This window comes from Seriola lalandi, unplaced genomic scaffold, assembly GCF_002814215.2.
Source record: "Seriola lalandi dorsalis isolate HSWRI2012SDOR001 ecotype SW California unplaced genomic scaffold, Sedor1 jcf7180002054736, whole genome shotgun sequence".
Classification (NCBI taxonomy): domain Eukaryota; kingdom Metazoa; phylum Chordata; class Actinopteri; order Carangiformes; family Carangidae; genus Seriola; species Seriola lalandi.
The window spans coordinates 2,230,263-2,252,010 of NW_019525289.1; the positions used below are offsets into that span (position 1 = coordinate 2,230,263).

At 39.9% G+C, this 21,748-nt stretch overlaps 3 protein-coding genes and 3 non-coding genes across 7 annotated transcripts; all 6 read right to left on the bottom strand.

Annotated features, from left to right (window-relative positions):
* Positions 1–1,203: 1,203 nt before the first annotated feature.
* On the bottom strand, positions 1,204–5,070 carry rps8a (ribosomal protein S8a). Its single transcript, XM_023424522.2, has 6 exons — positions 4,938–5,070; positions 3,690–3,796; positions 3,313–3,412; positions 2,887–3,062; positions 2,092–2,221; positions 1,204–1,359 (listed from the first exon to the last, which is right to left on the bottom strand). Exons 1-6 carry the CDS (start codon positions 4,939–4,941, stop codon positions 1,250–1,252), a joined length of 627 nt encoding a protein of 208 aa, XP_023280290.1. The 5' UTR covers positions 4,942–5,070; the 3' UTR covers positions 1,204–1,249.
* Positions 2,360–2,428, bottom strand: LOC111668466 (small nucleolar RNA SNORD38). The gene has a single exon (XR_002761730.1). It is a non-coding gene; the product is annotated as a small nucleolar RNA SNORD38 (small nucleolar RNA).
* LOC111668465 (small nucleolar RNA SNORD38) lies at positions 3,174–3,243 on the bottom strand. The gene has a single exon (XR_002761729.1). It is a non-coding gene; the product is annotated as a small nucleolar RNA SNORD38 (small nucleolar RNA).
* LOC111668467 (small nucleolar RNA SNORD46) lies at positions 3,531–3,639 on the bottom strand. The gene has a single exon (XR_002761731.1). It is a non-coding gene; the product is annotated as a small nucleolar RNA SNORD46 (small nucleolar RNA).
* A 706-nt stretch (positions 5,071–5,776) lies between the features above and the next one.
* On the bottom strand, positions 5,777–14,145 carry hectd3 (HECT domain containing 3). 2 transcript variants are annotated; one of them, XM_023424533.2, is made up of 20 exons: positions 14,052–14,145; positions 13,210–13,670; positions 12,792–13,045; positions 12,547–12,682; positions 12,063–12,184; positions 11,792–11,905; positions 11,558–11,640; positions 11,235–11,400; positions 10,838–10,919; positions 10,166–10,348; positions 9,957–10,009; positions 9,702–9,870; positions 9,504–9,617; positions 9,305–9,394; positions 7,812–8,018; positions 7,570–7,699; positions 6,770–6,844; positions 6,477–6,558; positions 6,285–6,356; positions 5,777–5,974 (listed from the first exon to the last, which is right to left on the bottom strand). In XM_023424533.2, exons 2-20 carry the CDS (start codon positions 13,561–13,563, stop codon positions 5,890–5,892), a joined length of 2,571 nt encoding a protein of 856 aa, XP_023280301.1. In that variant the 5' UTR covers positions 13,564–13,670; positions 14,052–14,145; the 3' UTR covers positions 5,777–5,889. The 2 variants fall into 2 exon arrangements, with proteins under 2 accessions (XP_023280301.1, XP_023280302.1); XM_023424534.2 differs by having other exon boundaries at positions 14,058–14,143.
* Positions 14,146–15,193: 1,048 nt separating this feature from the next.
* On the bottom strand, positions 15,194–18,870 carry best4 (bestrophin 4). Its single transcript, XM_023424467.2, has 10 exons — positions 18,829–18,870; positions 18,541–18,720; positions 18,345–18,445; positions 18,026–18,259; positions 17,406–17,560; positions 17,175–17,252; positions 16,153–16,305; positions 15,980–16,060; positions 15,727–15,881; positions 15,194–15,606 (listed from the first exon to the last, which is right to left on the bottom strand). The coding sequence occupies exons 2-10, from the start codon at positions 18,690–18,692 to the stop codon at positions 15,330–15,332; spliced, it is 1,386 nt and encodes a 461-aa protein (XP_023280235.1). The 5' UTR covers positions 18,693–18,720; positions 18,829–18,870; the 3' UTR covers positions 15,194–15,329.
* Positions 18,871–21,748: the final 2,878 nt, after the last annotated feature.

Sequence of the window (21,748 nt, forward strand, 5' to 3'; positions counted from 1 at the left end):
CGATTGTTTTCATCATCCATCAGATGTCTTTTATTTTCTCAAATACCTGATGAATCACGTTTGTCTATACAATGTGAAAAGCTCAAATGTCCATTGTAATCAACCACAGCCCATTATGTGTCCAAATTGCTTGTTTTATTCAACCAAAAGCCCCCAAAGGATATTCCGTTTACTATCACGTATTATGACACGAAAATCCTCAAATCTTCACCAGAGGCTGAGAATAACAAATGTTTGGTGTTTTACTTGAAAAATAAGTCAGTAATCAATTGATAGAAAATAGTTGCCAATCAATTTACTGTCAATACTGCTGATGATATCCACATAAAATTCCTACTACTAATCATGCCACTTGTTTCTTATAAATCAAACATTTCAGATATCAGAGGTGCAAGAAGTACTCAGATCATTAATCTCAGTAATAAGATCAATACCAGGAAAATTAAACCCTGCATTCATTTTTTGGGTTGACTTGGAGCCAATGTTAACCATTATGGTGTGTTTAGCATCTAAATATGGTTTGTTGTAGACTAATCTACCAATGTATTTTGTTGTTAAATTAGTTAAATATTTTTCTCAGAAATTTGATGGACTAAAAGTACATACACAAATTGGAAATATTCAAGAGCAAGTATGTCCTGTTTTATAGTGACAGTACATCAGTAAATTTCCCCACCAGTTATTACTTTCCACCACATGGTTCATTGTCAGTGACATGCAGCTCTATTTACATTAAACTAATCATGATTCCACCACATTTGCTTAATCAGCTAAATCTAGTCAACGTATCAAAAAATGTTCAAAATGCAGGAAAACTGTCCCTGCATTGTGTTGCATTATTTAATAGTAAATTATCAAATTATGTACAATATGTTAGCAGGACTTTACTGTTGTAGCTGATATGGGATCTGAACTGTTGTGTGCTTTACATCTCAAGAGCCTGTCACTATGTATACTAGTGAATTTATAGAAGATCAAACAATTGCACCGATTTGTAATTTGCTTTATTCACCATCAACCTGTGATCAAAACCTTAATATGAAACGTATATTTTGCTCCCAGTTACAGGTCCTCACCACCTTGCTGATTAGGACTAAAAAGCAGTGACAACCACCCTCGGAGTTTTAACCTAGATGACAGATTCTGAGTTTCACAACAGCACCAATGAACACAGAAAACAAGTAAAGGAGCGGCAGCAGACAGTTGTGTGGTGGGAGGAATTTATTCACGTTATCAAACAGCTGTACATCTATTTGCCTTTCTTGGCCTTGATCTTCCTCAGGTAGAACTCAAGCTCCTTGCCTTCCAGGACGTAACCGTCAGCCCTGCCGCACTGGCCGGGTCTGGAGGCGATGCAAGCTGCGGGAGAAGAGAAACGGTGATGAATGCGGATAAACCTTCTCAAACATTTTATGCGAACTGACTGAACCAACATTTGGCATAATAGGTTCTGGCAAATTAAAACTTGACTACAGCTACTTGTGCCAATAGTGTCATGGCACCAAGTCCAACTTGTTTTGCACTAAAACAATATAAAAATGTGATAAACATGTTTATAATTGAACTAACGGAGTCACTAGGCTGACAACATGATCAATTTTCAGTATTGGCAGTTGGCAAACCTACCATCATTCATGGGCGCTCACACTCTTACTCTATTCAACTTTAGTGTGTGTGCTGAGCCAAGTGTGACACCTAGTGGTAAGATTCTTTATTACGATCTGGTCCAGTGTTGGACTTAATATCAAACTGGTTTGAAATTTTTCTGCACTGGCCTAACCCTACAACTGTCTCTACAATGGACTTGCCTTGTTTCACTGACATATTTACACATGGAGGCTTTAAAGTACAAAAAGCATCTCATCTGTTGCCCATTAAGCTGTTCGTGCACTTAAGCAAGGTATGTGTGCAAGTGACCCAAATTCTGCAAGTTTTCACACAAAATCAAAAAGGCACTAGATCCCCTCTGGTGAGACTGGGTGACTTTCAGGAAAGCCTATCAGTGGTCAAATGGTACAAAATGTTGGTACAACTCAAACTCTACATTGAAGGCCACCCAGGACAGCCAAACACCACAAATGTTGGACCTACCAAGCAGTTTTCCCTGCTGGAACTGCTCCTCCAAGAGGGGGCTGATCTTGGCTGTCTTCTTACGCTCATCGTATTTCTTCTGGGTCCTCTTTGACCTCTTCTTGTTCAGGACCTCTTCCTCCTCAGGAGTCTACAGCAGCAGAGGAGACAAAGCTTATTAGATGGCCATGAAACACTTGAGAGACAGATTCACATTTAAATTGTTTGCTAGTACTGGGATATTTAAAATGTATAACACTGCTGCAGATCTCACTGTAGGCAACAGGTCTTTCTCAGAGTCTTTGATATCACCACTTTCATTCAGTAGCAGAACTGGACAAAGTTATCTTCATGGAAAGACGTGCAGCAGATCAGGTGTGATAACAAAAAGGGCCTCTAGTGAATGTATTCACACATAAAGCACTTGAAAACCTAACCCAAAAAGTGTGTTTCCATATACACTAATTTTTTACAAAAATACAGTATTTGATTTCATTAAGTCAGACTGATCTGATATACCACTCATCAAAACCAGCAGACCTACCAACTTAATAGACTACAACTGCACCAATTATGGCAATATATAATAAGAGAGGCAAGCTGACTTCTCAACAGCATTAGGCTGGTATTATGAGATGAAATGCCAGCTTTGTGATGGAACAAAAACAAATTTTCAAGTTTATATGCACTAGGATGGCCCCATTTCCACTTAAGACTTAATTTTTTTTTTTTTAGCATTTTAACCTGCAAATAGCCATCCATGCATCACTCAGTAAAAATTAGGTACTTCCAAATGTTAGCATCTTCCCAACATACCAGCTTAGCTCCCTTCTTGCGTCCCAGAGGAGTGGCATAGTGAGCCTCATACCACTGCCTGTAGGGAAGGCTGTCAACGAGGACGATGCAGTTCTTCACCAGGGTCTTGGTTCTGACCAGCTCGTTGTTGGAAGCATTGTAGACCACATCGATGATCCTGGTCTTACGTGTGCAGCCTGAGAACACAAACGCAACCACTGTCAGCAAAAGCACCCTTTCCCATTTCATTTGACAACTAATTCATTTTGATAAAACTTTTGAAAATGCATATCAATAAATTAAATGGGTCTTATCAGAGTCTTTGTTATCACCACTTTCATTCAGTAGCAGAACTGGACAAAGTTATCATCATGAAAAGATATGCACAACCTCAGAAAGGGCTCACATGGTCCCATGAAATCAAAGGGGCATTGAAGATAAACTTACACTCAGAGCCCCATGAGAAGTTTCCAACATCCAATCTCAGAGCACGGTACTTCTTGTTCCCACCACGGACCCTCACTGTGTGGATGCGACGAGGTCCAATCTAAGGAAACAAATGTTTCATGTGTTACGATACAAATACCTTCGACTCAGGCTTTCTATGTGCAAAGCCTTAATTTTGAGGGTTTACAGAATGAAATAGCACCATGTATAGGCACTTAAGCGTGTCAGTGTAACTATGACAAGTCCTAACATTGGTAAGTCCAAAGCTTTGAACCAAAACGGTCCAAAAAAAGACATACCTAAGGTCACGTTTTCATCACCCACGCCACATCGCATCAAACTCAGGATATGGAGGTAAATCACTGGATTTTACTCACCTTTGTGTTTGCAGGAGGGCGCCCGAGCTCATACTTCCTTTTCTTGTGGTAGGGCTTGCGTTTACCGCCGGTCTTGCGGCGTTTATGCCAGTTATCCCTTGAGATACCTGAATGAATGAAAAAAGTAACCAGGCATTAGATCACTGGACAATTTTCAGGATGTTCACCACAAAATTATTTGCTATGCTTGAGTAATCAGTTCTCCAAGGTAGGGTTGTCCGCAGTTTTAATTCGGATTCCGCATTAGAAGCTTCATCATGTCACTCAAGCAATTGTTTGCAACCATCAGAACTACATTTTCAAGTGATACCCCCGTGTATCTAGTACATGATAAAGTTTTCTCCTAGACTTCGATGTCCAAGAAAGAATATAAGATTTAGAGTTGCAACTATTAGTCAAAAGACAAACCAAATGAATTGCCTTGAATCAATATATTCAAAAGATAGTTTCTATATACGTAAGATAGTAAGAGACTTTCAAATGTTACCTTAAGCAACTTTATGAAGTTACCCCTACAAGGAAATCACTTTTAAGCAAGAAAATACTTAATAAAAGTAACCATTGGTTTCATCCCTAATGTTGTCTGTCTTTAACTGATGTAACAGTCATTTCCCAATGCAAAAACTGTTTTGTTAACTAGTCTAACTACATTTTAATGGCAATTTCTTTATCTTTTACTATCGCCGTTAAGAAGCAGCATGCACCTCATTAAACTTAAGCACGCCTTTGTTATCTTACTAGTAGCAATAGCTGTGATCTGTACATTATGTTAAATGCACAAAACTACTGACGGAAGAAACAAAACATATTCACAGCATTTCAGTGCAGCAGCATGACATGATCACGGCCAGCCCTTCAGCTAATGCTAAGATAAGCTACCTGTTCGCCTGGCGCTCTTAAATCTACTAGTACAAGCAGAAGACAATGATTAAACAAATTACACGTTAAACAAGCAACACTGAATCCTTCTAAAAAGCCTCAAAACTCACAAACTGCAAAATGGGCCTGTTCTCGACCACACTTAAACAACCACTGCTAACTACAATGCGAGCAGCCATCTTGCCTCAGACATCCACTACAAATTATTTCAATAAAATAAAATCAACTGACTACAGAAAATAAAGATTAAGCTACATCTGTTCAAGTATCATTTAGCTTCAATATAGCCAACCATTATCGGATTTTTCCTTCTTTTAAACATCAGATGGACAAGGATTCTCCCTCCGACCCGAGCATGAAAACACGTACCCATTCTCAGGCGCCGGCTAGAAAGAGGAACCGTAAAGGATCATGGGGAGGTTTGAAGCTACGTGTTCTCGCGAGAACTAACGCCACCTCAAACGAGATTTTCTTGCAACAACGTGGTAGGATCATAAACTGTGGGTAGAATGGGATGTTATGTGAATTATTACACACAAACGCATTTTTATACACAAATTCCACCTTTAATAATAATATTTTAGTTAATCAATTATTTTTATATACTATAACCTTATGTGTAAATCTAATAACACATACTTGTGAAGGAAGTTTATTCTTTTGTCAATATAATACCATTTGAGATTATTATATTTATTATAAATATATCACAGATAAATATCTCCTTTCACTTATTGAATAGATATAGTACTTAGTACTTACATCAAGGTCTACTCCACTGAGGCTTTAGTGTTGTCCCTCACTTTGTGGCTAAATAAATATGACAAAGGAACTTTTATTTATTTTTTAAATATATTTCCTTTAATATAATATTGAACTGTTGCTCTCTGAATAGTTATGACTTTCATAAAATTAATTGACAGCCATCACCAGTTCATTTGATACAGCTAATTCACAATGTTAATCAGTTTTCTTTAATCTATGACCTCTAAAAATGTAAGTTTTCTCATTATTTGTTGCTTCCTGTTTTATTTGTCTGACATTACTCATAAAGAAACTTTCCCAGCAGTCCAATGTCTTATTATTATGTCCCACTGACATTGAAAAGCCTGTCACAACTTGTAAAAACAAATTTGAACACATGCATTCATTTAATATTTCAGTCAAGAAAGACGAGGATTTGTTAATAAAAATCCCAGCACCACCTCCATGTTTCCATATAGTTCTTTATTATATACAGCTAGGATTAATTGGCAGTTGTGTAGATATGGTGATAAACTTGGCAAGCTTTCTCCATTTGTTCAGTGAAGCAGCAGAGAGATCACTCTTCCCAGGGGCTCATGTCTGTATCGATGGCCACACAGTTGTATGCAGCATAACGCAGCTTTTCTTCGCAAACTTTTGCACTGCAGGGCAGAACAAACAGAAGAGATATGAGGCAATAAATGTACAATAAAAAAACAACTTTACAAAAAAGTTATCCACTTCATAAGCTCTCAGAGTTTCAACAACTTTAAGATAATAGCAACTGGTAACTTGTGTATTGTTGCAGCTCCCAAAAATCAGGTTTTTGATACAAACCTGATTTTTGGGAGCTGCAACAGTGCAATGTGGACATGTGCATGTAGTAAATGGTAAACACAATTGTATATTTAATGTACACATCAACATATTGTAACAGATACTGCATTTACAAAACATAGAACATTAGTATACCTTGGATAGTTGGGTAAATAAAGAGTGCTGGAACATGTGGAGGATTGTGGGAGTGAGTCTGTCGTTTCAGAGCTAAATCAGGAAAAACAGAGAAATGAATAGCATCATGTTCCATTGTAAGCTAACTTAATTTGCTGCTTTGCTATGGATATCAAAAAGCAATTTTGCTTTTAGGGATGTGCTTTCACTCACCCTTGCTTATCAGGGAAGACGTAGATAGGCGCGGGAAGACGACTTCTACCAGTTACAAACCTCAGAAACCGGCTGCGATCCTCTGAAAACAAAATTCAAAACCAGTCAGTCACTCAAAAGAAATGTCAGTTCATAGCCGTCATCTCATCAGTAAAGCAGAGGTGTGCTGCATAGATTCAGCACAACTACACCAAGACACATGACAGGCTTCAAGCTACATAGCAAGCAACATTTGACATGTTGTAAAAGACGAAGACTAATGTAAAATGTTGCCCAATAAACAGTGAACTGACCATTGGTAAAGTTTGTAAGCGCTTCCCACAAGTACTGCACCCTAACGTCACTTTGTTCCAGGTCTTCATATCGTGCTGGTGGAAAGATGGAAACAACACTGATGCATTACAATGACGCAGAATCCTGACTACATTATTTAATTCAAGAAGATCTAGAATCAAGCATCTACTGGCCCTCACTTGCTGACTAAAAGCCTCTTAAAAAGGATAATTCTGTTGAACATTCAAATGAAGTGGTTTAGATGATCTGACAAAATGTTTGGCTTGGGAACATCATGTTTGATTGGACTCTGTTGTTGTGATGTTACTGTGTTGCCAGATCTTAATAACAATGTTATCTTATCTGCTGGGAACAACAGCCAAAACAATGAAAATAAGACTCAGGCCATAATAAGCCAGAATTATTTTTTAATTTATCCAGATTTTTGTGTAAACTGTGTGCAAACAAGTTTAGTTTACTTAGACACAGCGGTGCTTTGAGCAAAATATCATGGCAATCAATTCAAGAGTTGTTTAGATATTTCACTCAAAACCAATGAACACCAAAGTCAAAAATATTCATCTGGAAATTGTAAATGTCTGGACCAAATTTTGTGCCAATCAACTAAGTGAATATTGAGATATTTCACAGGATGAATGAAAACTTTGAGTTGCTATTAAGACTAGAGGAAAAGTCATATGGATTCATCATCTGGCTTCAGTAAATCTCTCCACAACATAGTGTCATCTCTTCAATCAGAGCAGAAAATGTGTGCTTATTGTCAGAGGGACTTAGATAACGCTTCTATTTGGACACTCACTGAGTCGTTTCAAGGCTTCCACAGTAATCTCAGGGTCTCCGCACACTTTCTTTTCCACTTCCTGCCAGGTGAGCAGGTCCAGCACCGCCTGAGGAACCACCTTCAGCAGCCCCGCCTGCATGGCAGCAATCTTTAACACACAGAATATCATCAGGCACATGCTCAAACAACAAGACAAAGTCTGACCACATTCACAGCAGCAATGTACATGAAGGCAAAGTGTAACAACGCCGAAGTCAGACCTGCTTCTTGCTCTCCTCCAGCCGAGCTTTCTGCACCAGGAGGACGAACTCACTGCGGTCCTCGTAACGAACTGCCACATTACTGCCGCCGGGGATGAGCTCCACCATCTGGCCGTCACTCAGCAGGGTGGTGTACACTAGCTCCTCCCCGAACCGGAACTCATACGTCTCTTGGTCCATGTTCTCCATGGCCTCCAGCAGGTTTACCTGAACACACATCCAAATTTACTTTGAGGCAATGACTCAGCATACAGAATACGCCAGGAAAAAGATTATTCATGTCAGACAGACGGAGATTATTCTGATTAATCTTTTAATGGTATTTCCATTTGAATATTGAATATAAAAAAGAAAGTGAAAATGCAAACTATGCAATCTAGTCTGCTGAGACACCAGGGGACACAGACATAGGGTTAAGATTTACATTGCATGAGGAGGCTTGGGGTAATATCTGGTCCTTCCAATGAACAACAACCAGTTCTATGGACTGGAGAGAACATTGCTGGAAGAATATTATTAGATTTTTCAGAACACCGTATCCGGAGAGGTACAAAGGTACAGCTATGCCGTGCTGGAGGCAATGTGGCTCGGCTGCTGCTAACCACTACCATATCTTCTGGGATTGTCCCAAGTTAAAAGCTTTCTGGAGCGATATCAAGGTTTCTTTAAGCAAAATCTTTAATACTCAAATACCTCTGAGTTTTGATGTCCTGTACCTGGGTTATGTCCCCTCTTTTCAATGTAAGAGAGAGATAAAACTGCTGCAAATTCTTTTGGTGGCAAGTAAGAAATCAGTTACAAGAAGATATTTAAGCCCGGTTCCGCCTACTCTAGATGACTGGATTGGAATTATTCTGGAGATATATAGGATGGAAAAATTGACCTATCAAATAAGACTTCAAAAGGACAAATTTTACCAAATCTGGAACAACTGGATTTCATTCATTGCCCCCACGAGAGCAGACTTTATATGATCTCACTGGTAATATTGCTTTGTAATTTACTCATTTAATTTATGACTTGTTTTTGAGGATTATTTCTATGACAGCGGCGGCAGGGGTCCCCCCCCCATGGGTTCTGTACATAGTTAACTGATCTACCTTTTACTAAGATGTATCAGAATTTTCCCTAAGCGATCTAGTCTGGGCAACCTGTCAACATGGGCCTAAAGAAGATAACTATGCTCTCACTGTTTTGAATCTAACACCAATCTCACGTAGTTTATGTTACTACAGGAGAGTGTGATCTGCATAGATCGAACAGGGTCTGACCCCCGACTTGTGACTGTACATGCTTTGAATTTATAAGCCCTGAGTCTGATGTTGCACATTTTCTGTATTTAAAACAAAAACTGGAATGGCATTTACTACTGCTGTATTGTTGATGCCATGTAGATGTACTCTTCTGTCCATTCCAAATAAAGATATAATTAAAAAAAAAAGATTTACATTGCATGACTGTCAAGCAGATGCAAATAATTTGAATGTCCTCACCAGAACTGAGTCTACAGCAGGGAAATCTTTACTCCAGCTGACGGCTTCCCCAGTCAGCTGCTTCCACACCAGCCCAGGCAGAGCCAAGACCTGCAGCGTTGGACACAGAAGTAAAAAAAATCAAGTCTATACACCCATCCATTCTTAGTTTACAGCAATGCAGACCACCTACAGTTGGTGGAGAGTGGGCATCACTCACCAAGAAGTCTTTCCCTCTGAGAGCAGCTCCCATGAGCTGACCAATCCACTCATACTTGTGGAACTCTTTACAGGACGGGTTGGGGACGTAGTAATCTCTGGCCTCTAAGGAGCCCTGAAAGAGCAGCAAAAGACAGTCTAATAAAGAAGCAACATCCAGTGTAAATCCTGTCTGTGTGCAGGTGGTGCTAGTGATTACCTGGTTGGATGTGCGGGAGAAGAATGGCAGAGGCATGGGACACTCAGCTGAGCTGGGGCAGAGCTCCTCAGACATGTCTGCCAGACTGTCGCGAAATCCACCTCCCTGGTCAATGATTCCCTCTGCAATGAACTTACACTCCCACCACTGGTCATAGCGAGCAGGCCATCTGATGAAGCAAGAAGATTTAGATTTGAATGCTCTTTAATGAAAGAAAAATCTGAAACTGAGATGGAAAACTAAAAAAATGCCCACCTATAATCCAAGGTCTTCTCAAACTTGTCTGATGGCTTGAGGCCTTCATACACCTGCAAGCAGAAAACCAAACTTATAAGGCAACAGTAAAAGCATCTTCATTACATCACAGAGTCACACAGATGGTCAAATGAACAAACAAATGATGAAATACGATCCATGTTTATTGGTAAAATTTGAAGTTTGAGCAGTAAGAGTCTGGTCATTACCTGACTGAACACAGCATTCTTGCAGCTCAGGTCCAGAGACGGGTTGTCTCTGTGCTCCATCGCCAGACGTCTGTTGATGTAGAGTCGGGGCATGAAGTTTGGCTTACTGGTCTCAGAGTCCTTCAGGCACTGAGTGATGAGAGCTGAGCGGCGCTTTGACAGCAACAGGAACTGCTTTATGCTCTAGAGGGTGCCAGACAACACAAAGAAAAGCCTATATTGTAAACAGACAAGTTTAAAGATGCATCTATATGTCCGCATATATCAAAATGGACTTCTTCCTGTAGAATCGGGTTAAAGTGGGCCGTAATGATAAAAAAAAAAAAAGCATTCTGGTACCTTTGATTAACAAGTTAATAAATCTGATTGGTAGTTTACATGATAATGTGGACCGTCTAAAAAACCATAAAGTTTTTCCCAGCCCTGTCAGTTTCTTTCCCAGCCGTCTCTGTGTGCCTGTCATTCGTGGTGCGCATGAATGTGCTGCTTGCATGTGCTGCTTGCATGTTCCAGGACTGTGCACACTGTCATATCTAATCCATCAATGTATTTTTACTCTGAATTGGGTGGCCATTAAAATGTTACAAAAAGAACAGCTGTTAGGGGCTTTTTGCTGTTGATTTTTTATTCAGTGATCGTTCTGTGTATTTTAAAGGTTTTAAGATGACTCACTTTGATTTGGTTGAAGGTGCCCAGGCTGTAGTCCCAGGCCGGCACCAAGTGTGGGAGCACACTATCCAGGAGGCAGATGAACCTGCAGAGAAGGAGACGGATCAAAACAATCACCACAAACACTGAGAAATGCTTTTTCCTTAATGCTTATTGTCATTTAATACAATCAGAGAATTGTGTCTGACTTGTTTTTCTGAGATTTACATAACTTTGAAAATGGAATTTCACTGTAAACGTTTCACAGGTTGATTAAAAACAAAATTTTATTAGATTTTTAGAACCTTCTGGACATGTACTCAACATAATGTCTTCTGAGCTCTTGCATAAAAATAATGTTTAACTGGTGATATCTATATTGACTCTAAGAACCCTGGCAGCGTGATGAACGTTGACCTACCTCTGGATGACTAATGCTCTGCGGTACAGGACGTCGGGCGGGGTTCCCTGCAGACGGGGGTAGCGCACCAGGTTAGAGGACTGAAAAACATCAGCATTCAGACCCAGGTCCCTCTCGCATGACGACTTGATCTTCAAGCCTCGGATCCGGACATCTATACCCTCGTCTGTGAAAGCAAAGGAGTGAGAAGAGACTGTTTCCAATCCATTATATCATGATATCAGATGCTTTTGCAGCCAAAGAACCGAACAAATATGTATTGAAGTGTTTAAAATCACAGGAAGTATCTGCTTAAATATACACAAACATGTAAAAAGCCTTACCTCTACATTCCTCAATACGGATTTCAATGACAGGCAGGTGGGATGTCATATCTTCCAGCACACACACTTCTCCAATCAGGTTGCTAGAGGCAAACAATTATAGTCAAACTGACTGAAAGTATCTGTCAACTTGCTAAAGATAATAAATGGCTTACAGTGGGAGACAAATGTGTTAAATAATAACAGAGGGTTTTTTGTAAAATATATTGACAAAATTATTTCCAAAAGGCTCACTCATCTATGGTGACATCACTCAGTTTCTTCAGGTTGTCTCCCTCTCCTCCAAACACTGTGACTCTCTTGGGCATGTAGTTATCGTCTGTTGAGTCCACGGTCAATATCAGCTTACTGGAGAGCGAAGGGAAGCCCATTATAAACAAGAAAAAGATGTCCACAATTCATCTACCAACTAGATTAAAGTTCATATGAGATACCTCACATCTTAAAGCAAGCATTAAACAAGCATTGTTTCTTTTATACACTTAGTTGCTCTGCAGCTGCTTACTTGACCACAGTGCCCCTCTTCATGTGCAGGCGGATCCAGTGTTGTCCCTGCATGCCGTCGCTCTCCCAGTAAGTTTCAGTGTCGCCATCCGTCAGACAGCTCGCCCCTCCACTGGGATCCTCCTGTCAACAAATATCAGGGCGGTTTGATGTGTAAAACAATTCACTAACATTTGTAATTACAGGTTTTTACACAGGAACCAACATCTCACTTTAAGAATCACCACTGTACATGACATTTCTGTCCAATGTGTAACATCTTCAGGGAGAGGATGCCAACAATAAACAGTTCAGAGTGTTTGATTGCTTGGTGTTAATACTGATTTATTCCAATAGCTTTGTCTTGAGTACAAAATTTAAAGAGCTCAACAACTCAAACCCTTAAATACGTGTTTTTGGAAGGACCAAAGGTTTAGACTGTTTAAGATTGTTTCATAGAGGAAGAGCAAAGAAATAAAGAAACCTGCAGCATGTACGTGACTCACTGAGCATGAAGAAACATCGATGCTTGTCACACACTGCTTCACGCTCCCCAGGTTCTCGTCCTCTTTCCCTATGTGGTCATAAAAGTAGTGCACCAGGTCCTCGTCACATTCGTATGTCCAGGTGGGAGGAACATACCTTGAAGATTTGAGGGAAAAACATCTTAAATTGAAAGTCTGCTGCTGTAGAAAAACATCCCGAAAAAGTCCTGACACTCACTAATTTGACTTCACACAAAGAGGCTCACCTTAGCTTCTGGACGGCGGCGTCATCACATTCAGCAATTTTGGGTTTGGCGCCGATGTAAAGCGCATTCTCCACATCCACCACCTGCTCCCACCTACTGCAGGCTTTGTGGTCGTAACCGAGGAGCTGCTGCTGCCTGCTGACGCTCTCTGGTGACTCCACGGGCACCAGCCTGTCGCCTCCCTCTGTGTGTTTACACACCAGGATCCAGCCTTCCTCCAACTCCTGACCTGGACGGTGCTCCTCCAGCTGCTCCTGGTAACACACATGGATGTCATGTCATGTCATGTCAACATGGGTTTTCCCACTTGGGAAATTCCTGTTCACAAATCTGCATTAGGTGTTAGGTTTTTATTCAAAACACAGCATTTGTAGTGCAGGACTTCTACTAATGAGTGAGTCGAATGAGTGTAGTTTACCTTATTGATTTTGACCCATAGGCCCTGGCTGTTGCAGTATTCTTCGCCTGTTGTCCGGATACAAGTCCCTTTCTTTGGTTCAATATTGTACTTGCACGCTCTCTTGCTGTGGGGGATCTGATGAGGACTTTCAAAGACTGAGACCAGGGTTTTTCCAACGGTGGAGCCTCCTGCAGCTGCTCCGGAGGAGGCGGAGGAGGTGGATGATGAATCCTTGCAGATTTTGTAGCACACCTCTCTGGGGACATAACACAGACACTCCGGCACCGGCTCGCTTCTCCTGAAACTCTCAATGCACCTGTTCAGGAAGCGGATCCTGCCGAGCAGCAGGTGAGGGTTGTCGCCCAGGGACATGATGATGATGGTGGGGCTGGTAGGGTGAGGGTGACAGTGACAGTCAGCAGCTCAGCAGCAGCAGGAGGGAGGCGTCAGCTGACATTACACCACTGCCCTGGATGCTCCTGTCAAACAAACCCAAACAAAACCGAACATTCGTCAGGAACAGAGGTTTCCATTAACAGCAACCAAACCCCGTGACTTAATCAGATGTTTAGCTTTGCACACAGAGTCTAAGAGGCCAACAACCGATTTATGAGCGAGCAATGTTTCCTGACACTGCGAAAAAAGTATCGGCTTCTTTTAAACGTTAAGAGTGAGTGAGCAAACGTTAGCACGCCGGCTAGGTGTTAAGTAAATGACTGTATCCATAGGCGTTTACGACGGCTGCTATCAACAAAACCGGCTGTATAGACACGTCAAATTTGGTCAGAAGTGAAGGAGACGAAAATGATTTATGAGCTAAGAGGCAGAGTGGTGTCTAGAAATAGTAGCTGTTAACATACCCTTACCGCTGGTAAGTGTTTTAAGTGTGAAACTCGTCTATCGATCGGTGTTGAAGATTTCTGCGGATATCTGACAACGCGGAAGAAGACTTTTGACCCTTTCGAACATCCGTGGTTTTTGTATTTCAAAATAAAGGTCTCCCATTTCATTAATTTGTTTATTCACTATGCAATCTAAGTTCATTTTTCACATTTAACTACAAAATGTTTTATTTATATGGACTATACCTATATTGAATTAGATGACTGAGCGGCTAAAGCCTTTTGTTTTATGCTCTTCACAATATAAGCAGACCACGTGGAGTAAAGTAAAAGCATACCTCCCATGCCGCATGGCCGCACTGATTATACAGTATCGTGCAGTGGTGTAGTGCAACGCTAGTGCTTCAGTATAATTTTATTTTTGAGGTACTTGTACCTTACTAGAGTGTTACTACTACATTTTATGATACTACATCGCGAGGGAAAAATCTACAGTTTTTGCCGTTTATTTGGCAGCTAAAGTTAAAAATGACTTTGCAGATATCACATATATTACACGTGATCATCTGTTGTATATTAAACTAATCTAACAGGAAATAGAGCAGTCAAATTATGCTCAGTCTCATTCAGGTACAACTATAATATGCTGTTAACACATTAGATATAATGCATTAACGATGATAATTCAAGAAAACAGGATATATGGTAATATAATACTTCAATCAAAAGGACTGAGGCTTTTGCTTAAATAAAGTTATAAATGCATGACTTTTATTTTTACATTGAGGTATCACTAGTTTAACTCAATAGATTACTAAATATATGACTGGACATATGCTGTGCATCAGCTTGCTGTCATGTGGACCTGTGACATGTATTGAAACAAGAAAACTAAGACTGTAAAAAAAAAAAAAAAAAAAAACTGTATTAAACTAATAGTGATTCTTTTTCACAGTATTATCATATAGGGATGATGTGGGTAATGAGGCTAGATGGGAAAAAGATGCCAAACCAGATTAGGGAATAATGATCTCAATTTGGCTCAGAGTTTGTGAGCTGTTGATGTGCAATAACAGTGTGCAGTTGTGCATAAATGACCTGAGATTATAACATATCTTGAAAATTAACATATTAACATAGAAACCTTTTGCTTGCATTCATTTTCAGACTGTCATAATAATATATTTTATTTCACAAATAAATTCACTTGCGTTAAATCAAAAAATATTTCATACAATAACAGTTTTCACTTTTGGTTACAGATAAAGGGGTTACATCACAGTCGGGTTATTTTCACTAGTTATGTTCCACTGCAATTTTAATCAATGTCTTTTCTTGTTCTTTGTGGTTGGCGGCACTGACGTCACCCTCAGGGGAAACATCAGCATCCTCTTCCTCGTTTGGGTGTGATGAGACGTCCATCAGAGAAGGGAGGCTCCCGCCACGCAGGATGCCTTTACCCCTCTGCAGAAGACTGTTGAGACCATCACCCAGAGAGCCCTTCAGAGGGAAATACTGTTTCTGTACAGGAGCTTCTTCAGGCTGGTGAATCTCAAGATCCTCTGCACTCATCCTGCAAATAAGGGAGACAGTTTGACCTCAAGTTTTGCAGTGGTTGTGGGTTTTTTTCTGGACTGTGCAGCAGCAGTAGCAGCAGCAAAAGGTGAAATATAAAAGGTGAATATTAGTTAACCTCATGTCAAAGGTGGAGCCTTTGAAAGCTGGTTTGAGAGTCTCTGCTGCTGTCGACAGAGTGTAAGGGATAGAGAAATTACTCTGCGCCCAGTGCTTGTCCTTCACAATGGGAGCCAGGTTCTGGTACATGTCATCCACAGCCAGCATCGAGACCTACAAGAGAGAGAAACAGAATTAAAGTGAGGTCAGTTAGGACTCATTTTTAGATGTTTACAGTGGTTATACTGGAGAGAAACCTTGAGAGGAAAAACCTGAATGTTTCGGTCGATCAGCTGGTTGGTTTCAAAGTCATCATCGTCCTCGCCAAATGGATTGATGATCAACTCCCCAACCTACAGAAAGGACACACGATGAAGTCGCTCTGTGATCACCAAATCATAACAAAACCTGTTACTACAAGTCATACATGAATGTGCTGTGTTACCTTGAGCCAGCCAGTGTAGAAGAAGAACTGCAGCAGGGTGAAAACAGGGACGTACATGTCCAGTTTGTGATCCTTGTATCCCTTCTCAGGGTTCAGGAATTGTCGGCCAATCACACAGAAGGCAAAAAAGGAGTAAACTGCAATAGTTACTACCTGCACAGACAAGCAATAAGACGGTGATCAAGTCAGTTTTATAATGAATTTTGGATTTATTTTGTCTAAAGGTGATGAAGTATGACTGCATTTCAAAATAAAACGAATGAGAGAAAAGATGAACAGCAGCTTTGTCTTGTAAAACCGCTCAGGCAGATTGACTGCTGATCCTAGTGGTGGAGGAGGATTCAGATCCTTTATTTAAGTGAAATCACTAATCCCACATTATAATAATACTCCATTAAAGTCCTACATTGTTACATAAGTAAAGATATATAAGTAAACTCAGAAAACTGTACTTATAGCAATAAAAGTAAAAGTACTCAATGCAGAGAAATGACTCCTCTCAATGTTATACTAATATATTATTAGATATATCTAATAATACACTATAATAACTATAATAATATAATAACACTATATCATTAGATTATTATTTTAAATCATGCATCAATATGCAAGCAACATTTTTACTGCTGTAACTATTTTTTGTAAGGCTGCAACTATAATGATTATTTTTATTCTGGATTAATCTGCTGATGATTTCCTCGATTAATTGATTGATTGTTTGGTCCATTAACTTCAGATAACAGTGAAAAATTCCCATCACAATAACCCGAAGTCCAAAGCAACGTCATAGCGTGGCTTGATTTATAAAATTATGAAGAATAATGACAAAGAAGAAGCAGCACGTCATCACATTTCAGAGCTGGAAGCAACAAATATTCTGCTTTTCTTTGCATGAAAAATGTTTAGTATGTAAAATCTTGAAATAAAGTACAATATTTTCCTTTGAATGGTGATAACATTCAAATACACAGCATTTGAGTTAATGTACTTAGTTACATGTCACCACTGGCTTATCCTACCTGAGTGTAGACCAGAGGGATGCTGATCCAGTCATAGTGGAACAAGAGGCTGCACTTGCCTCTGTACTTGTTAAGCTCCTGCAAACACAGCAGAGTATTTTAAACACTCACAGTTGGGCTGTGTGTTATTTAGGATCTGTCTGTTTCTCATTTTGTAAGGCACGGAAAATGTTAAGAGTATGTAGTTGTTTCATTGGCCTGCAGGAAAGGAAACAAAAACAAATCACTGACGTCCATCAGAAGCCTCAGAGCTATGTCGTCCCTCACTCGACCCTCCTCTCTCGCTCTGGCTGCCAGGTTTGAGAACCACGTCATAGGCATCCAGTACTTGTTGAAATCAGAGTGCAGCGACTCAAAGTTTTTCAGCTCATGCGTGGTCATAAATCCTGCACACACGTTACACACTTTGGTGTCAGGTGTAAAAGGTAGTCGATATTCGAGTTTAAATTTGCAGACAAGTAAATGTGGAAATTATTATATTTTACAAAACAAAAACATCTCCATAAAAAAATCAATTGACAGAAAATTAAATAGCAGTCATTTTAACACGATAGTAAATTAATTATTTTTGGGTTTGGGACAAAACAGACATTTGCATGAAAATTGGGGCTTGAAGGCTATGGTTAGTTGCAGCCCTAAAAGTACATCATAAATGAAGTGATGCTATTTACAATAGAGAGAGAGAAATATTTGAATCGCGAAAAATGTAGTACTCCAAACTTAGAGTGTTACATCCAGTATTGTCTCATATTGTATGAACCCATGTTTTACAGCTAATAAAGTTAAAATGAAGTAAAAATGTCCAAACAAGACGAAATACACTTTGTGTGTGGCTCCACTGTTGGACTCACCAGCCTCCACAATGTGCTCCAAAGTGGGGAAACGCTTGTGAACTCTTGTGCTTATGGAGCGGAGAATAAGAACTGAGGATAAGTTGGCGTATCTCATGAGGGTCCGTCGCAGCAGACGACCCCTCTCGTCGGCCCCGTGGACGTTTCCGGACACCACCATCATCAGGTTGTCAGGCAGCGGGAAGCTGGTGTACTGACCCCACCAACGATTGAAGGCCAGGCTCACATAGAAACCTGGGACAGGAAATATCAGTGAAGGCGACCTGCAGTGTTTTCTGACGTGGCTCGTTTAAGACGGATCCAGTTCAGTCGGACTTACCCAGGACAAACAAAACTGGGATAAAGTTGGTGTTGGTGAACTGATCACAGTAAAGGGCGATACGCTCAAACAGGTCCTGCTGCTTTGGCGAGAGGAGGAACCTGTGAAGCAGATCAAACTTTTCCAGCGGGAGACAAAAAGCACTAAAACTTGATCATACTGCGGCAGAATTAAAAGATGAAACCAGCTCATTTACCTGTAAAACACACTGAAAAACAGATACACCCCACAAAACACCAGGAAGTCCTTGTAGAGCAGCCTGTAGATGCTCCCCTTCCACCTGAACAGGAGCTTGGAGAAGCCACCAAACCTGACGTCAGCCACCTCCAGTGTGTAAGAGACTGTCATGTTTACTGTGTGTAACAGCACAAAATTCCTGCAAAAATAGCATAAGATAAAATACTGATTCTGTTTGAAATGTGTGATACATTAAGCGTGATGTATACATACAAAAAAAAACCCAAAAACTTAAGCTGCGTCTTACCTGTGAAAGCAGGTGTATCACCTGGTCCTGTGCTGAATCCTGTTGTCCTGGGAAGAAGAAAAGTTCTTACTCTGGGTTTCAATTTAAACGTCTCCTATGTGCAGCCATAAATTAACATCTTAAATTTATTACCTGGGAACCTCATGCCTAAAGAGATACACACCTACAGTGAGTGAGTGCAGTGGAAACAACCTCTTGCTGAAGTATGCTGTGACCAGTTGTCATTATATTGGTTTAAGTTGTTACCAGATCTTTTCTATAATCTGAAAGGCTCTTACTAAAACCCCCACTGTTAATAAGTATTGATTATTATTCAGTGACAATTCATGGAGTTGATAAAAGTCTCCAAAATAGTCAAATGAACCGTGGTGGGCGCTGACTGGCCAATGTTTTCATTATTTATTCATCTAAAGATTATTGTCTCAATTCATCAGTTAATTGTTTTGTGTGCTAATTGTCAGAAAAGAATATGCCCCAGCACAAACGACAAAAAGCCAAGGTGATGTCTTCAAACTGTGTGTTTCATGTGAACCGAACAGTTCAAAACCCAAAGATATTCAGTCTATTATCACAAAAGAAAGCAGCAAATCCTCACATCTGACTCACTGAAAATAGGCTCTGTTGGCATTTTTGTTTCAATGAAAAAAACAAACAGACAAACAAACAAAACAATTATAATAAAAACACTTAACAAAACCAGAAATACAAAGTGTTACAAGGAAAAAGGGAAAATGGATACATATACTGTACATGTACAGTAGAGTTTACTTCATACAGTACACATGTTACATGTGTGTTCATACAGTACATAAACCTGCCTGCATACACTCATAAATACACACATGGAGGCATTTTTACCTAAATTCAACAAAGGTTACACATATTTATACTGTATATATGTATATACATATTATCAAAAAAAGCTCAAAATAAGAATACATTAAAAAGGATACAGGAGAAGTGACCCTCTCAGCAGATGAAGTATTTGCTCAGTCAGGAATGCATTTGGTACAAAAACAGACTTTGTGACTCGGGTGTTGTTAGAGGCCATAATAAACCAATTACAGCTGGTTTTACAAACAGGACCTCATGTCCAAGACCAACATTTCATTTTATGAAGATCTCAGCTGTGAAATTGGATTTAGAAACCTGTTTTCTTTTTAGCTTTTAAATCCATTCAGTTTGAATTGGAGGTTGGCCGATCTCACAGGCAGTATTTTAAACTATTTATTGAAATGAAGAATATAGTGGATAGCTGTGTCACTTGTTTTAGGGTTTATTTATTTTAAAAAATCATGGTCCACTGTGCTTCTGTTTTACCTGTTAGAGCTAATTTTATTACTGTTATTTTATCTTTCTGGTCTTGTATGTGAACCCTGATTATTCTCTTTATATGTTAGAATCTATTTTAAATCTGTGTTAGAAGCTTTTAAACCTCTATGTTTTATTTCTGGCCAGGACACTTCTGTAAATGGGTTTCCAACTTTAGTGCGGTATAAAACGATTTGGATATTAACGTGTTGCTCTAAATTTTTAATAGGTTTTTCACAGGTGCTACAAAAATCAACCAAGTACTTTGGACCTGTTATCTAAGTGACTGTAATACCCTGCCATAGAAAATCAAACAAAGCACACACAGATTGTTATTTACTGTTCTGGCCATCAGTGGCTGTGATTACAGCAGTCCAAACATCTTTTGCGGGATGATGCAGGTAGACTGTCAGCTGGCTCCATCCCACCCGTCTCTCAGCCTTTGTCATTGGCTGCTGCAGCTCCACTCACTTGTTTGTTTTTCACATCGTTACAGCAAATCCACTGTAAGTCACACTCTTTTTTTTTCCCAGCAGGGTTTTATCTGCTGACTCTGTTTGCTCTCCCCTGACATGATATTTATGAGGCCATCCATCCTCCGTCACAGCCTGGACAAGTGAGTGGTGGACTTCCCTGTTCTCTGCCTTACTCTGTGTCCCTCCTTCAGCTGCAGTAGACTGATGAGCCTCAGTGTTTGTTCGCTTTTTATTGCACTCATTACCAACAGATTTATGCATTTGCCACAATGAAGTATTTTCAGCATGTACAGTGCATTTACCTAATAAATGTTAGTTTCCATTCCCGTCACTAGATGGCGCTGGTGTGTCGTGCAGCATGGCTCCCGGCCTCAGCCCTGAGGCGTCACTGTCTGTATTTATTTCATAAACAAAGACACCCAAAGGCTGTTATATTGACAGAAAACAATAAAAAGAACATTTGACATTGTAAATACTGTGTTAGATGTTAATTTATAACGCCTCTTATCTGAGGACGTATGGATCAGCTGTTAGTAATGCAAACTTTGTCTGTTTTTCCTAGAGCTATGTTTTTATATTGTTGTTTATACGGCTCATAATGTAAATATCCTAATTTCCATTTCTTATTGCTCTTCTGTCAGTGAAACTATTTACTAAATCAAATATTTTACACCTGTATGTTTGCGTTTCATTCCTGTGTATCAGATGAAAACACAATGGCTGGTCAGTGATCTTGATCTAGATGAAATTCACTCCAAGATTAACATCCATGGATACTCCAACAACTGTTTCTGCCCACTCATTTCCTGGACTCAGCTACTGGATATACTGGTCAGGGGGCTGAGACCTCTGCGAACAGGACAGAGAGAGCAGCTCCGTGCCGATCGTTTTTTGTAACCCAATGCAGTAATTACAGCTTCCCACGGTGAGTGAAATTAGAGCTGAAATGAAAAGTAGGATTTCAGGTAGCTGGGGGCCGACCTGGGTCATTGTCGGGTGAGACAGAGCTGAGGGGCCACAGAGAAAGATCATATGAAAAGATCTGGAGCAGTGAGCTGATAACACAGTTTGGTTTTTAACTTCATCTCTTATGTGTTGTGTTATTAATCGACATCATCAAACACAGTCCTGAG

Excerpts from the sequence above, each read along its gene's own strand:
- rps8a (XM_023424522.2), bottom strand. Across the intron at positions 3,413-3,689 it reads GCCCTCCTGCAAACACAAAG|ATTGGACCTCGTCGCATCCA; the intron begins GTGAGTAAAATC and ends TTGTTTCCTTAG. Across the intron at positions 1,360-2,091 it reads CCAGCAGGGAAAACTGCTTG|CTTGCATCGCCTCCAGACCC; the intron begins GTAGGTCCAACA and ends CTTCTCCCGCAG.
- hectd3 (XM_023424533.2), bottom strand. The coding sequence starts at position 13,563 with ATGTCCCTGGGCGACAACCCTCACCTGCTGCTCGGCAGGATCCGCTTC. Across the intron at positions 7,700-7,811 it reads TGGAGGAGAGCAAGAAGCAG|ATTGCTGCCATGCAGGCGGG; the intron begins GTCTGACTTCGG and ends TGTGTGTTAAAG. Across the intron at positions 6,357-6,476 it reads GTCTTCCCTGATAAGCAAGG|CTCTGAAACGACAGACTCAC; the intron begins GTGAGTGAAAGC and ends TTCCTGATTTAG.
- best4 (XM_023424467.2), bottom strand. The coding sequence starts at position 18,692 with ATGACAGTCTCTTACACACTGGAGGTGGCTGACGTCAGGTTTGGTGGC. Across the intron at positions 18,446-18,540 it reads TTTTTCAGTGTGTTTTACAG|GTTCCTCCTCTCGCCAAAGC; the intron begins GTAAATGAGCTG and ends TCTGCTTCACAG. Across the intron at positions 15,882-15,979 it reads TGATCGACCGAAACATTCAG|GTCTCGATGCTGGCTGTGGA; the intron begins GTTTTTCCTCTC and ends TCTCTCTTGTAG.